Source organism: Argopecten irradians, unplaced genomic scaffold (assembly GCF_041381155.1).
Source record: "Argopecten irradians isolate NY unplaced genomic scaffold, Ai_NY scaffold_0453, whole genome shotgun sequence".
Taxonomy (NCBI): domain Eukaryota; kingdom Metazoa; phylum Mollusca; class Bivalvia; order Pectinida; family Pectinidae; genus Argopecten; species Argopecten irradians.
The window spans coordinates 25,328-41,334 of NW_027187920.1; the positions used below are offsets into that span (position 1 = coordinate 25,328).

Genomic DNA, 16,007 nt, shown 5'->3' on the forward strand with positions numbered 1-16,007 from the left:
AATGTTTATATATAGTATACTGCCATAATCATTGCAATATCTTGGTGAGAGATACAGGCCCTTTCGGACTCTTCTCAGGAAACAAATTTAGAGCATACCAGATATTACTATCTATCACTTATATACACTTGATTTAGAGTATAATTAATTTTAAAACGTCTCATTACATAATTTATAGCCTAATACAACTAACAATGATACCTGAAGTAGGATGAATGCCGATGCACATGGAAAGACTAGTTCCGCAGCGAATATTCTATTTGGGCGCAATATTTTGAAAAGCAATGTATGATATTGTGTCCTTGGTAAGTTTTCGATGTTTTAAGCGTTGATATTAATCGATGTATAAATTGTCAGAAATCTTCATGACATGAAAGGAATCTTATAGTCTCGTGTACGTTTATTACCTAATGATATTTTCAACAACTTCCGGTCCAAGTGGAAGCTGGACAGGGATGGATTATTTGTACCTCTCGTCAAAAATTGCTTTAACATGCGGTTAAGATCGTAGAACGAACACGAAACTACTGTGGATACAAAAAATAGAACATATAATGAAAACGATGAGCAACATGTATGTAAATAGACGTGACCTATCTTATATATATCATCAATAGTAACGAGGCCCTGTGCGTCTGTCCAGCTGTTCTGTCTATAGGCGATATTTCCGATTATCAATGACGTAAAGCGATTTTCTTTGCAAAAACACCTAAAGCGGCAACTTGCGAACAACCGGACAAAGTTACCAGAAGCGGACTATCTATAAGATAGTGTCTTACTTCTATGAAATACGATTTCGTTTTTACTTAAATAATGTGAAGATTAGGCAGTCTTCATTTGTTAAATTATCAAACGTCACAAAATACTAACACACAATCAGTAATTATTTGAAAATTTAAAGGGAGTGTGGGGTGATTTTTTAAAAATAACAAAAAACCGGCAAATACAACTAGAGCTAATCTTGTTTAACGTTAGTCTTTCAGTACATGTGAGTCACTACGAATAAAAAACTAGATTGTAAATGCAGACAAATAACACTGCGCCTGATCTGCCACAGGTGGAAGTTATTGATGTGATATGTACGCTACAACGAATATCATAGCGGAGAAAAAAGTCTAGTAAATGACCACATGAAGAGGACATGAGTTGAATGCATAAAGAGGCGTGGTTCCACTCGTAATATCGGCCCGTCTCGACTTAAGGATGTATTCTTCTGAGGTTTCAGTCCCGTTGAAGTCTCGTTTCGACAAAGATAAAAGAAGTTATGAGATTTTCAAATACAATTTATCAATATCTGTAGCAAGTTGCCAGTTGCAAAGTTTGTCAAAAAATTACAGTTCTAACTTAAGCAGATTTTTTTATACGGGGATTTTACGAAATGCCCATTTGGCGGCCATTTGAAATTGTGTCTTTTTTTGCTTTGAGTAGAGCCAAAGTTTTACCATTTTTTACTGAAAATTGGTTTTACTAAAATCATCACTGCACCAGCATTTTTAGCTGTATCGAGCTAATTTTTGCTGTAAATCTTTACTTAGTTCGTGGTAATTGAAATATTGAGCATTAATGTGTGAAATGATTCACATTTTTTCACTTTATTTTTACATTCAATGGTAAATTGAGCACTTTTTATTTTTTACTCAAAAATACTGAAAAATAAACAGATATTCAAGGGGGGGGGGGGGCAAAAAAGTAAGCACACGGACCCCCCATTTTTCTGTCTGATTTGAAAGAACAAACCCGTTCCCTACTGATATGCACAATATAAACAAAAGTTTAATACCAGAACTTTTTCTATATAGGGTTAGATTTGGCAAAAATGGCTGAAAATGGTGCATTTTGTAGCTCAAAATTAAGGGGTAGGGGAAGCATATGTTGTTATTTCTGAGAAAAAATATTAGTCTTATTAATCAAAACTGGTATATTTTAAAAAGAAGACTACTGAAAAATAAATTTCTACAAACATTAATACATGTCCAAACAAACTCATTAGGAAAAATATGGCTTTAATCTCTTGTGTATATGGTCAAAACCGCAAAATTCCCATAAAATCCAATATGTTTTGTCAACTAGGTATCTTTGAGTGACAGTAGCTCAAAAACGAGCACACGGACATATGTTTTTTCTTTCATTTTCTTTCATGGTATGAACTTTCATCTTTCCAAAAATCTATATGAGAAAAAAAGTTTAATACAAGAAAATTTTGACTCCTCAGAGGAGTACATCCTTAAAATAGAGGTGACCATTTTCGAGGTAACGTTAGACTGAAAATAAATGTCAAATATGAGGTTTCTAAATACATATGTTTATATACTTAACATCTAATATATAAATGATCTGCGCAATGTATTTGTGAAAAAGCAGTTTGTTAAAATCCAATAATAAATCATTATTACAGACAGCAAACGCATAGTCGTGCGATTTGCGAATTTTAGCAGTGTTTTTTCCCCGATTTTTATAGAGCACATATCGGAGGATCAACTTCTAGCGTTGACCATCTTTTTCAATGAAATAAAATACACATTGTTTATCCTATTGCAGATTGATCACTGTACATGTATGTATAAAGTAATGTTATTGTATATACAAAAATGTATAGTGTAATTACTATTTGGAACAACGGTAAGAATTGCACAAATGATAAAATTACAAATACCAACTTTTAGCGTATGTATTAATTTATTCTCATTGGCACTATTTGCGATTCATGTGAAATGATTAGAACTGATAGATTCTGTGTATAAACGTAATCGGTAGAGGTTCTATTAATTCTAAAATGAACATGAAAATTCTTTGGTAATTTTTATACGCGCCTGAATCTACATCGTCAAATATTTAAAATTAAAGTTTAATTATCAATCCAGGTCGATATAAAGGACAAGTTACATGTATATAAATATCAATTTGATTTCATGTGCCGGGCATAGCGACCCTTAGTCCGCTAAACCTGCCTTTCTTATTGGGCTTTTTATTATTTTTTATGCCTAATATATAGACTATATATTAGGCCATTTAAAAAAAAAACAAAAACAAAAAAACAAAAAAACAAAAAACCTTATAATATAGGCAGGTTTAGCGGACTAAGCGCCCCTTACCGGTATATTGAAAATGATAACCAGAAAAAGAGCATTTATGCATATACTGATTTGAGACCTTGAATTATTTGGATTTCAACCCAAATAGAAGAAATATGTATAGTAAAGTTTATAGGTAAGCGTAAAATACGTCAGATGTATTCTTTGAAAGAGCGCTTACTTCTATTGTATCAACGCTATCCGCATATGTTATTGTGATAAAATTAAATCAAAGTACACGACTTCTTATATAATAAGGGCGCAGCTCTTCGTGCCCGAAGGGCACGAAGTGCGAAGCACTTCTAAGGTAACAGATACACGAAAATATAAGAAAAAACACAATCTTCAAAATTCAATACTACACACTGACAGCTTCAGTTTGCGGCCGCCATTTTTCAAACATCTTGGGAGTTTGTGCTTTGCTCCGGTACTGCTCTCTTGTTCTGTATTAGTGTATACGGGTGTCATGAGAGGGGAGATAACTCGTATGAGCATATAAAAAAGTTTGTTATTACCTCCCTTTATGTGAACTCTCCAGAAGGAGATAGTTTTTGTAATGGAATGGAGAATAAATGTGACGCATAACAGATGGAGGAGTTTCTCGTCATTTTCCCGTCCGAATAAACCCTCACAGCAGCCAAGCGAGTCGCCGACACTCTCCAGTAAATATATATATAACTAATGCAAATGCATAACAGGAGTAATTAAACATTTTTTTCATTATTTTTTAAATGATAATAATAACACTTTGAAAATTAAAAGCTATAGAATGCAGTCAAAATATTCACCAAGGCGAAGATGAGCGTAAGGATCATGACGTCACATAACGTCAAGAAATGGCGCGAAATCATAGGATTCGCATGCGCGGCACTCCAGCCCTTGAATGGACACAGAGAAATCCGAATCTTTGAATTCATTTCTTTGAGTTTATGCTAGACAATTTTTACATTATATACTTCTATAGTTTAAAGTGCGGCTTTTTTGAATATTATTATTTGAAATAGAAAATAAAATAAACAAGCAAAAAACCCCCAAAAGACGGAAGCTTTACTTATTTCTAATACGGAACATAATCACATAATCGATATCAAATTCAATAATGTAAGTGTAGATTTTGTAGATAATCATAAGCACTTAGGAGTAACTTTGGAAGCTAATTGTAAATGGAATATCCACATTGATAATATATGTAAACAGGTATCAAAACAGGTAAGTGTTCTTCGAAAACTTAAATATATTCTTAATAAACAAACTTTAATAAAAATTTACAAGTCATACATTCGGCCACTGTTTGAATACTGTTGTGAGGTTTGGGATGGGTGCTCTCTTAGTGACGCAGAAAAATGAGAAAAACTTCAGCTTGAATCTGCTAGAATAATTACTGGACTACCGTCTTACGCTAGCAGAAATTCACTGTATTTGGAAAGCGGTCTAGAACCACTTACTTCCCGTCGTTCCCGTAGAAAACTACAACTATTTTACAAAATAAATAACAAAATTACACCCAACTACCTCTATTCATTATTACCCCCACTAGTCTCAGAAAATTCTTCCTATAATCTTCGAAATGCTAACAACTTTACTTTACCTAATTTCCGTCTCCAGCTCTCAAATGCATCGTATTTTCCTTCCACTATTCGACTTTGGAACCAGCTAGATATAAATATTAGAAATAGTGTTTCATATAACATTTTTAAAAAGTCTCTGAATAATCTTACAAAAGTACCTATTTATTATTATTCTATTAGAGATAGAAAAGCAAATATATTGCATGCCAGATTAAGAAATAGATGTAGTACCCTTAACAATGATTTATTCCGCTCTAATTTAATAGATTACCAGCAATGCCAATGTGGGCATCCCATTGAGGATGCCCATCACTTCTTCTTTACATGTAATAATTACGCTGACCAGAGAATTCAATTATTTCGAACATTAAACAACTTCATTCCTTTAGATCTGCAGCTACTACTACATGGAAGTCCAGATTTAACTATTGAAGATAACATTACAATATGTCAGAGCACTCAAGAGTATATAACTGAATGTAATAGGTTTTAACCCCCCTCCCTCCTCCTTTACGTTTCCTATTTATAATATGAACTATATGTAATAAAAAAATGTTTCTTAATATCCTTCCGATGCTGACGATCGAAGAGAAACGTAATTAAGAAAGCAACAGATTGACAGGAGAAAGATACCAAGGCACGGGATGTGATGAACTTTAAGTAAAGCAGCGAGACAAGAACAGCGATCAGTACAACTTCAGTCGTCAGCATCGGGAGTGATCACAAATACATACACTTCAATAAATTAAGTAATTATATACATTTATTTAAATAAACTCTCTCTTCCTCTCTCTCTCTCTCTCTCTCTCTCTCTCTCTCTCTCTCTCTTTCTCCCCCCCCCTCTCTCTCTCTCTCTCTCTAAAATCTTGTAAATATGTAAATATGTATATTTTGCCATTTTTGTATTCTTTGTTATAAAATTGATTATAATTCTGTAGGGAGAGGGCTTCATATAAGTTGGAAAACTTGTGCCCAATCCCATTGTATATAAAAATTACACAATAAAATATGTTTAAATAAAAAAACAAGCAGAGCTTCGCTCTTCCTATGCCGTGCATGATTCATATTAAACAATCTGGCTGCGCCCTTAAGGCATTGCCTTCAGTCATATTAGGCTTATAAATGGAGATATAAAATATGATAAAAATTTCGATCAAAAACATATATATCAAATACTGTAAAAATAAACATAGGCTGCATGTGCTCACGATAAATTCGGATTTATCGCTAAATGAATATTTTGACAGCCTTTTTCACATATTTCTCAGCTTAAATTAATGCACGCAACAACCAAATAAAAGCAAAAACTATTTAATTTTAACGAACACAGCATTTCAACTGAGCTCACTTTCTTGTTTGAGTGGTGGAACTCTTTTGTGTTTCAAGGGAGATCACTCTAATCGCTAACCTATTGGAAACCGGCAAATGGTCTATTGACGGAGGTAAATCTGCCAGAGTTATCTTTCTTGGTCCATTGTTATCTAGGCATCAATCGCGACATCTCGGAGTAATTTCCGTGAACCTTCGGAAATATATCACCTCGAGTGCATGCATGGAGGGGCACGTGGTATGTTCACGTGGTGTGTACGTCATATTCCAAAATGGCTGCGCCCATGAAATGGCATGAAATCAACACGAAGGAACGCAGTACGTTTTTGTTTGATGTGTTCTAGCACAACAAAGCGTCTGGAACCAGAAATACAAATCTGAAGGCGTTTGTGATAAGCTAGAGATGGGACATGTATTTCCGAAGACCACGCGAAACAGGTGAATATATGCGGTTCTTGTTTGAATAAATTTAAAACCTGAAGAATGAAGTATAATTATTTTGTTAAGAGTTCTGTTTTAAATATGCATTTCGTGTACACTATATACAGATATGTTTTATACTATTATTAGTTAATAGTGCTTGTAATTTATCTATGCATCAATGTAAATGATTGAAAAGACATATTTAATTGATATTGCATGTTGATGTTTGATTTTTTTTTCAGAAGGAAAGAATTAATTTCACAATCACAAAGTAAGACGGCATAGAAAATGAGATCGTATATTCCTTGGGTGATCGGTGATCCATATGCACTTAAACAGAGGAATAACAGTATGGCACACAGAAAGAGTACCAGTAGAACTACCACTTCAAAATGATTATGTAAATGTTTAAATCCATGGTATAATCTGTATTGCATTAATGCACAAGATAAGAATATCTTCTTGTTTTGATAAATACAGTTGTTACGGCAGTAGCGGATCATCGGCTATAGCGGATCAGTCAAAAAATAAACACTGATTACACAGAATTGGTTAATCTAATAAACATATTATTTGAAATGATTTAGGGGGCATTTGTTTACACGTAAATTCACAATAGTCATTGCTTTTGTGTTTCACGTAAAGACAAGAAATAGGTTATTTTCTTATTACTGGGGTCCTCTTGTTTACCGATGGCCGCCATCTTGGAAATGTACGGTTCGATAAAGAATTAAAAAACAATATAATTCAAATTGGACAGTAAATATGTTTTTTTATTAATTGACGAAAGATGATGTTTTGTTTCAGAATCACGTATGTACTTGTAATGTAACATATCCTTTACATGTGTAATGATTTAATATCTTGTGTCAGATTTATCGGCTATAACGGATCAGTGTTTCGTGTGCGCAGGCGTATGCATAGCAAGCACGTGCATTCACGATTTCGAATTTCGAACCTGAATTATAGCTAAGAAGAGGAGCGACGAGAAACAAACAGGTAACTCAAGTGCTGAATATGAATTATCCCTAATGTTGCCCCATTGAAAATAGAATGTCACGTGATTGTTTTTGCACTAAAAATAGAATGTAAACATTGGTCGTGTTGGTTAAATATCTCTGTTAGCAGGCAAGTTGCACACTCTTTCACTGTTCATGAATAGTGTCGAAACATCATATGTTAATGGTGTGTGCTTGTTCAAATTTATAACAAATATGATGCATTTTACAGTGGCTACCTTCGGTGGCCTAGTTGGTCTAGTCGCTGCGAACACATGTGAGCCTAAACAATGCATGTAATATTTGTAAACACTCACTGTTGTCATTGACAGCCTATGGTCCTTGGTTACGAATAATCCACGCAATCCTCGACACATTATATAAATCCTAATTGTTACGACACAGTATTGTTTGCCAAAGTGTTTCCTCACAAAATATCTACATCTAGTCACTTGCAAAACGCTCACTTGTCAGGATGTGACGTGGTTGTGACGTATATTTTCTTAGGGGGGCGTCTCAAACTCAAACGCACTGGGTTATTCATTATGCGACAAAGCGCCGTTGTAGACAAGCTTTATATTATAATTACGACTTCGACTGATTATAGAGCTTATTATCAGAGCCCTAACCCACTCCAAAATAAATGAAATAACAAAAGGGCAATTGTTAATAACTTTATTTGTCCTCTGGAGACGATTCGTAAAAACACGTGAAAAGAATGTAATAGTTAGAAGAGTTATTTCCCTTACACCACATGTTAATTAAAAGTCTTGAAATGACGCTTCACAAAAGAAATATTGGAACACTTTTGTTAAAATTATTTGTAAACAAAATTCTACAGAGAGCTTGAATTCAAATAAAAATCTGCAAGATGTCTTGTTAAGTTTATTTGATTTATTAATAAAACAGTTCTTTAAAAGATGATTAAGGCAACCTAGACTAATCACACATTATCAATAATTTTGATATCAAGACAAAATATAAAAATACACAAGTTTGTAAAAATCAAGTACATTTATATAATTCTAGAAGTTTATAATATTTTAGAATAAAAAATGAAACACTAATTAGTACAATCTATTGCAATTTCTATACACCTGAAAGGCCCCACTAATTTCCCGAAACAAAAATTAAAATTTTCTTAAAAAAAAAAAAAAAAATTTTACATAAGAAAATTCACTGAATAATTGATGTTAACAGTGCAGATTTATTTCGATGTTTAGTCATCTGACACAGTGATAGTCAACTAATGTGAGGTAATTATAACGAAGTCGGGATTACATAAGACGACCCGCGTTATAAAAATTAACATTTAGTTGTTGTTTTTTTTAATTAAAGTGAACAGTCGGGCAAGGATGGTTTTTTTTGAACTTTTGAAAGGACAATGAACGCATTTAGACTGGTTTTCTTTGCCCGACTATTCACTTTAAATTGTTCAGAGGATAATGATAAGTGAAGTATTAACGGTATGCTAATAACTTTTGCAACTCTACAAAATTTACAATCTCGTGTTATGTTCCCCTTTTTGGAAAGGTAGTGCCTTTAATGATCATGGGCGTATTATAGAACTTTGATTCATATAATATGGACTTTTATGCTCTCTGACAAATATCACATATATTCATACCTCCTCCTGCCCTCACTCCATTAAATTATTTTTGATCCGCCATTGATTCAAAATCGTTTTAGTAGCACACTTCAGTTTAGGACTCTAGTTCTTTCACAATAGTATAATTTGCTTACCAATACACATTTTTGTCATGAAGTTAACCTAAATATAAGTCATTTCATAATTGAAGTTTGTTTGTTTTATAGTAATCACATGATGGGAAAGGCTAGGAAAATATCAGAAAAGCGTCCCCAGCGACTACGAGGCGGATATCCCTTGTCCCCTGGAAGAGGCACCAGAGTCAGGAAGGCCTTATTTGAGGTACAGCAAAAAAAGTTATCATTGCGGGATGCTTCTAAGCAGTATGGTTTTTCTTTTGGTTTTCTCCAACGAAGGCTTTCGGGCGAAGTTGAAGTGGACAAGAGGAAAGGTCCTAGGCCTGTATTTAACAAGGAAGAGGAGGTAGCTATGGCTACATGGTTGAGGGAGATGGCAGAGCGAGGGATGGGTTTGAAACCTCAGGAGTTTTTGGACTTCGTGCAAGGAGTTGTTAGGAAAGAGGGAAAACCAAATAATTTCAAGGATGGTAGGCCTGGCCATGATTGGTATTATGCCTTCATGGCCAGGAATGCCGAAGTGGTAGAGCCCAGGAAAGAGACACCTCTCGAAATGTGCCGGGCTAAAGTTAACAAGACCAAATTGGATACCTGGTTTGTTAACTTTAGACAATTTCTATCAAAACCACGACCTCTTAGACAAACCAAAGAGAATATGGAATGCTGATGAGACGGGGTTCAGCATGGGAAGTGTGCCTGGCAGAGTGATTGGTCCACTGAAGAGCAACGGTCATAAGGTCCCCCACGTATCTGGAGGACACAGTAAACAGCGGCATACGGTGATGTTTTGCGGGAATGCCAGCGGTGATATCATTCCTCCTTATTTTGTGTATCCTGAGCCAAAACCCAAGGGTTACAATCCAATGACCGGAGGAATTGATGGGAGCAAAGTTTCTTATACTAAAAAAGGATGGATGGACACTGCCACGTTTAAGACTTTTCTTTCTCATTTTGATGAACATGCCGGTACGGACAGGCCAGTCGTTCTTCTGGTTGACGGAGTCAGCAGTCATGTTGACCTATCTGTGTTCCAGGACGCTCGAGGCCGTGGCATAGAACTGTATAGACTGGTTGCCAACGCCACCCATCTGATGCAGCCTTTAGATAAAGGAGTGTTTGGTCCTCTGAAAACCAGATGGCATCAAGTTGTCCGTAAGCACACCAGAGAGAACCCGGGATGTCCAATTGGCAAGCAAACGTTTGCAGAGAAACTGAAGGAGGCCTTTCTTCTATTTTACAAGCCATTGACGGTCATCAACAGCTTCAGATCATCAGGTACGTATTTACAGCAGCACTGTTGATAAAAGTTAATATTTGTGTCAGTAACATATAAAACATATGCATCATAATGGGAATCATAATAATGGGGATCATAATAATGACAAAAGTGTCATGATAAATTGTTTTCATATACTGATAAAGACCAAAATCATCCTTGAAAATATTTGTAAATTGATCATTTACGTACATGTATATGAATACTGGTATACGATTGATTATTATTTTATCGATTGACTTTCCTCTTTTCAGGTATATATCCAGTAGACAGTACCGTCATATCTTGCCAGGTTGTGAAACCTAGTTTGACATTTTCCACCACTGAAGACATACCACTACCAGAACACAATGATGAACAAGCTGATAAGACGACTGAAGTTACCAACCCTGCCATGGACGCATTGGATACACTGAAGAGTGTTCTCGACACTCCTACAAAGGACAGATACCAATGTAGGATAGATGAAGGCTGGGACATCTCTGGACTTTCGCCCTGTTTTGATGCATACAGAAAACTGCATTTCAAAGTAAAGTCTGTATCAACAGCCTCTCCTATTCCTATGTGCGAGACACCAGGTCTGGATTTGCTAGCCAGCACTGCAGCTGCAACCAGTTTACTCGAACAACCACACCAAAGCCAGCAGCCCATATCCCCGGTTCTACAAGAGGCCCTTGTCCTTCCGAAGGTTTCACCTAGAACACCAAAGAGAAAAACACTAAGTAGTGCATTGCCGGACAACTTAACATCAAATGAGTGCATCAGGACAATGGCACTGAAAGGTATTGAGAAACTTAGAGTGTTTGCTGAAAAGGAAGAAAAGGCTAAAAGAACTTATCTAAAAGCATCAGCCAGCAGACAATCAAAGAAATCAAAAGTTCAGGTACACACCAAAACGACAAAAGAAATGGTCCGAGAAGAAGACATTCAGTGCATGGGATGCCACATGACATGGGGGGAGGATATCGACATTGGTGACGGTTCAACATGGATCCAGTGCGATGACTGCGACAAATGGATTCATGCCGATTGCTGCTCTGATGAGGATGGCCAACACAATGAACACTTTCAGTGTCCAGAATGTCGATGATCGTCTAACATAAGACTGCACGATGGGTCGTTGATTAGTCTATAGGCCCATGTGGTAGGCTGTACTAACTACAAGTACCTGTGTACCTATGCATGTACATTGACACACATCGTATTATTGGCTTTTCATTGTATTATGTTGTAGGCATAACATGAAACTCCGATAACCATGAAAACCACCTCTCGTGTGGGTCTCCATTGGCACAGACATCTTGATCAAGGCAACAAGATGTATATTTGTTGCAAGTCATATTCATTAAAATATGAAAAGTAGTAATGATGAATTGAAATATGACATTAAATTTAAATTTTACTGATTGTACAGTGTGTGTTGTTTTTTTGTTTTTGTTTTTTTTCTTCAACTTTTATGAAATATTCATTAACAACAATACATCGGACTATTTATATTAGATACAATTAAACAAAAGTCATTCTATAGAGTCTACTAATTTTCAATATTCTTCAATGAAACTTGCACATTTCTATTGGCTTTAAATTAACAAAATTTAATCACTTACTGATGCATTTGATTTCAGTTTAAATGGAAATATGACAGATATGACATTTTTAAATGAAATATAATTTCAACATATTGAACACATCAGTATCAAAAGATATTCATTCTTTTTCAGCAAAGTTCCAATACCAAGGAGGAGATATCCCTAACAACAGTCGTGTTGGAGAACTCTGTGATAAAAGGCTACCATGTTTATCAGATTAGGCCTCCTATGTTTCCAGGAGCGCCCTCACTTATCATAGACAGAGAATACACTAACATTAAAGATAAAAATGCGTGTCTAGTATGGATTCCTCCTTTAACATCCTACGAAACCAACTTACATGATACACTTACGGATGGGTCACGACAGCTCTACCTAAAGGATGTCGCAGGCCTGCCAGTAGGTCATGTACCAAGGTACTGGCGGGTACATTTAGAGAGATACTTGATGGTAACGGTAGCATTACAGCAGAAGTGACGGGGGATCCAATACCCAGTTTTTCGCCATGGCCAGCCCAAAAAGAGCAAGGGGGAGGTGTAGTGGTCCCCTGTAACTACACCATCCAACATACAAACAGAGTGTTTGTTTTGGACCTGTTAACAGAAACACTGTCTAAAATGCCTGAAGGAAAGTGCATGCACATCCGTTAGTCTCTTGGAAAATTAAAAAAAAAATAAAATCAAACTAAAACATATGCATGCATGTGTATACTTTTTTTTAATTAATTATTCAGCGCTCTTATTTATTTTGTAATTTCTAAATGGAATTAAACATTGAAGATAAATAACTTTACAAATGTCGGGTAATGTGACGATGTTTTACAACGTTATTCAAACAAAATACATTTAATTTACGCTTTAACTTGTACAGATTTTGTCTTGTTTTTACTGCTAAAATGATCTCCTTATAGTCAATACGGATAATGGTTTGGTAGAGAAATGTGTATTTATGTACCAAATTAAAATAAAGATGTGGAGACTTTGAACAACAAAATATATTGAGCTACAAGTACATTTTACGAGAAGTGATATGGAAATACATCTTTGCATCGGATCTCTGGACAATAACGTGATTAACGTCACGTCACAAAAGTCAATAGGCTGTTCAATGTACTCACGCATCTGTTTGGCTGCTCGTTGTATGCGTCCTTTCAGGATTGTCATATGAAGACCGGTTGCAGTTTAAGCGAGTTTGCAATTATAATAACGGTTCACAGTCATAACTACTCTTTAAAATTAGGTTTTGAGACGACCCTTGTCGCTTAAATCATGACAGAGAGGCCCTCCAGGGGGCGTGATCCGTTATAGCCGTACTGATCCGCTATAGCCGACTTTTCGGTAGGTTTTATTTTGCGTCTTTCGTTTTGCATGATCAGTTCTATGAATTCTTTTTATTAACATCTGATAGACATTTAAATGTTCTTTATGAAAATATATGGTTTATATTATGAAAAGTTTTTTGAACGAAAATTGCAGCGATTTTATGCAAAGTGATCCGCTACTGCCGTAACAACTGTACTATTTCATCTTAATTTTTGAAATTTTTAAGTTTAATTATAACTTATATGATATTGGACTATTAAAACAGTATAGAACCCCTCGGCTACAGCACAAAGTGCTGTTGTACACATTTCTCTTTATTAATTACTTTCCTCCCAACTCAATCATCTTTTTCTCCAGAGCACAATAAACAACAGAAAAGGAAAGTAATATACATATAGGCCTATGTGTTTCATCTGTAAATATATATGATAGAACAGGCCTACATGAAAGTGAAGAATTAAATATTATCAATGTTTGAGTGAATTTTTCTAGTTGTAATTCTACAGCAGCAACATGAAATGTAACGTTAAAGTTTACATGTACATTGTACAATACATATACATTATAAAAGTTTCTTTCCTTCTGGCTAAACATTCCTATCATCTCTCTACAGAACTTAAAAATTGTTTTACAAAAAACAGGAGACATAGATAATTGAATTTAAATTCTCTGTAAAAAACTACACAGAATAATTGAAACACATGTGAAATGGAAATATATAAAATACATAGAGCTAATTTATTTTCACATCTTTGACAGTTACATGCATGACAGGAACGTTTTCGTGTGGTTTTAAATGGAAAATTATGTTACGTTTATTTTATTAAACTTCATGATTCGGTTGATGTGATATACGATGATTGCGATGCGGCAATAATTGCCCCTGCCGGGCCCCATCTCTGCATCGCGGCCGAATTATTTGTGTCGATTTCCATGTCTAACAGACGCTTTTATCGAAAAATGATTACAAAGCATTTGTTATTGTTATTAATGTAAGAGTGTTTCACTTTGCAGCAAAATGTATCATTCTTCAAAACAGACAATTTACATACCGCATTAGTGGGTTTTATCACACGAAACGAAAACTGACACCATGACTGAGAAATCACATGTGTCCCTTTGTTGACATTTCTTCCACGCAGGCCTTCGCTTTTTCAAACAGAGTTTGGCGAAATTCTATATTCTAGAAAATGTGCTAAATTTACACGGGGCTTCCCCAAAATTTTCAAAGGGTCAAAACTGGGACACCGTAAGCACGAACTTTACCATTCATTATGGTATGTAATAACTTTTGGCGAAAGGCCAAAGAAATGCATTTAGGACTGGTTTTCCTTGGGAACCCTTCCTCTAACAAGATATATTCAATTTGTTACACCGCAGATTTTAATGTTAGTACAGTAAATATGTTCGTCAGATATCCTATGAGTTTACATACCCAATCTGTATTCTTGGAATTACTGGACAAATTATCCATACTGAGCGAAACAGAAAGTTTACGTACATCTTGTTTTTCGATGTGTTTTTAGAATTTTTTCTTCCTCCCATACGAGTGAGCATTCCTTGAGGGAGGTTCGGGCAACCGATTGTTTTTGGATAAACTTCTATGCGGACGGAATCAAGAGTCCGTAACACCTAGCGCATTTTGGTACTTGAGAAGGAGCTGGTTTTGCTGCAGGTAAATGTAATACATTTTATTATCACACGTGTATTGCTGCCATTCCGTTATAACGTTATTAACGTCCGATTAATGAACCATATGCAGTTTTAATAGGGACGTTTATTTATCCAAACAACAAACCGTTAAACCGACAGCAACACCTTGCATGAACGCAGCAAATATCCATTATATCAAATTCTTCATGGTCAAACTACTCTATTTATTTCGCTTTATATTACATCACTTATTTCTTCGCAGCGTTGTTTTTGAAAATTTTTGAATTGAAAATGACAACAATATGTTTCATTTAAACCCCCTGATGGAAGGTGTTTACAAAAAAAGAATGCTCGAAGAAGCGTCACGTAACATAAACTTCTTGTTAAATCACACCCAGAGAAGTATTTGGTAAGTTTTGTACATGTGCGTAGAATTCTATAAGTGCGTTTTTTGTCCTTTCCACCATCGGATTTTGATATATACGATTATGCTTTAATTATACATAGTACAATTGCTTTTTGCAAAATAGAGTTTGTTTTGTTTTGTGTGTTTGATTTATTAACGTCCTTATTCAACAGCTGTATGGTCATGGTTAGGCACGGACGGTCCCATGTATGCGGGTGTGTTGCGGTGTATGTTATGTGCGCAGGAGTGTGGGTACTGGGAGACTGCGGTATGTTCGTGTTGTGTCTTCTTGTATAGTGGAACTAGAACATATCGAATGTAACGAACATAACACATTACTTCGGAGTATTTTCATGCAAAGTTTCAACATACAACTAAATTCATATCTTTATTTATAGCTGGATGGACGTTTCTCAATAACCTTGGAAAAATACTGTCATTTGCGACCTCCAGTGAAAAAGAACCCACACTTGGTTTCCCAATGACGGCCATCTCTACATTTTCACAGATGGAATTTTTTTGCGACCTTCTAACACTCGCATATTTCGCATGTGTTTGCCGCTGCTTAATAAAGACTTGAGGAGTGGACCATTACTTTCGTCGAAACTTGACTTAGCATTCGCAAACTCGCTACTTTGCGATTGCAC

The 16,007-nt window shown here is 35.4% G+C and overlaps 1 protein-coding gene and 1 long non-coding RNA gene across 3 annotated transcripts; one reads left to right on the forward strand and one right to left on the reverse strand.

Annotated features, from left to right (window-relative positions):
- Positions 1 to 8,050: 8,050 nt before the first annotated feature.
- LOC138312744 (uncharacterized) lies at positions 8,051 to 12,452 on the reverse strand. The gene is made up of 3 exons (XR_011207045.1): positions 12,320 to 12,452; positions 10,779 to 11,085; positions 8,051 to 10,408 (listed from the first exon to the last, which is right to left on the reverse strand). It is a non-coding gene; the product is annotated as an uncharacterized lncRNA (long non-coding RNA).
- LOC138312743 (uncharacterized) lies at positions 9,798 to 12,379 on the forward strand. 2 transcript variants are annotated; one of them, XR_011207044.1, is made up of 3 exons: positions 9,798 to 10,389; positions 10,645 to 11,534; positions 12,112 to 12,379. XR_011207044.1 is itself a non-coding variant. In XM_069253511.1 (2 exons), the coding sequence occupies exons 1-2, from the start codon at positions 9,798 to 9,800 to the stop codon at positions 11,478 to 11,480; spliced, it is 1,428 nt and encodes a 475-aa protein (XP_069109612.1). In that variant the 3' UTR covers positions 11,481 to 11,797. The 2 variants fall into 2 exon arrangements, 1 of the variants encoding a protein (XP_069109612.1); XM_069253511.1 differs by lacking the exon at positions 12,112 to 12,379 and having other exon boundaries at positions 10,645 to 11,797.
- Positions 12,453 to 16,007: the final 3,555 nt, after the last annotated feature.

Bases quoted from the DNA above. Each gene is read 5' to 3' on its own strand.
- LOC138312743 (XM_069253511.1), top strand. From the start codon at position 9,798: ATGGGAAGTGTGCCTGGCAGAGTGATTGGTCCACTGAAGAGCAACGGT. The intron at 10,390-10,644 runs GTACGTATTTAC...TCCTCTTTTCAG, and splicing joins CAACAGCTTCAGATCATCAG to GTATATATCCAGTAGACAGT.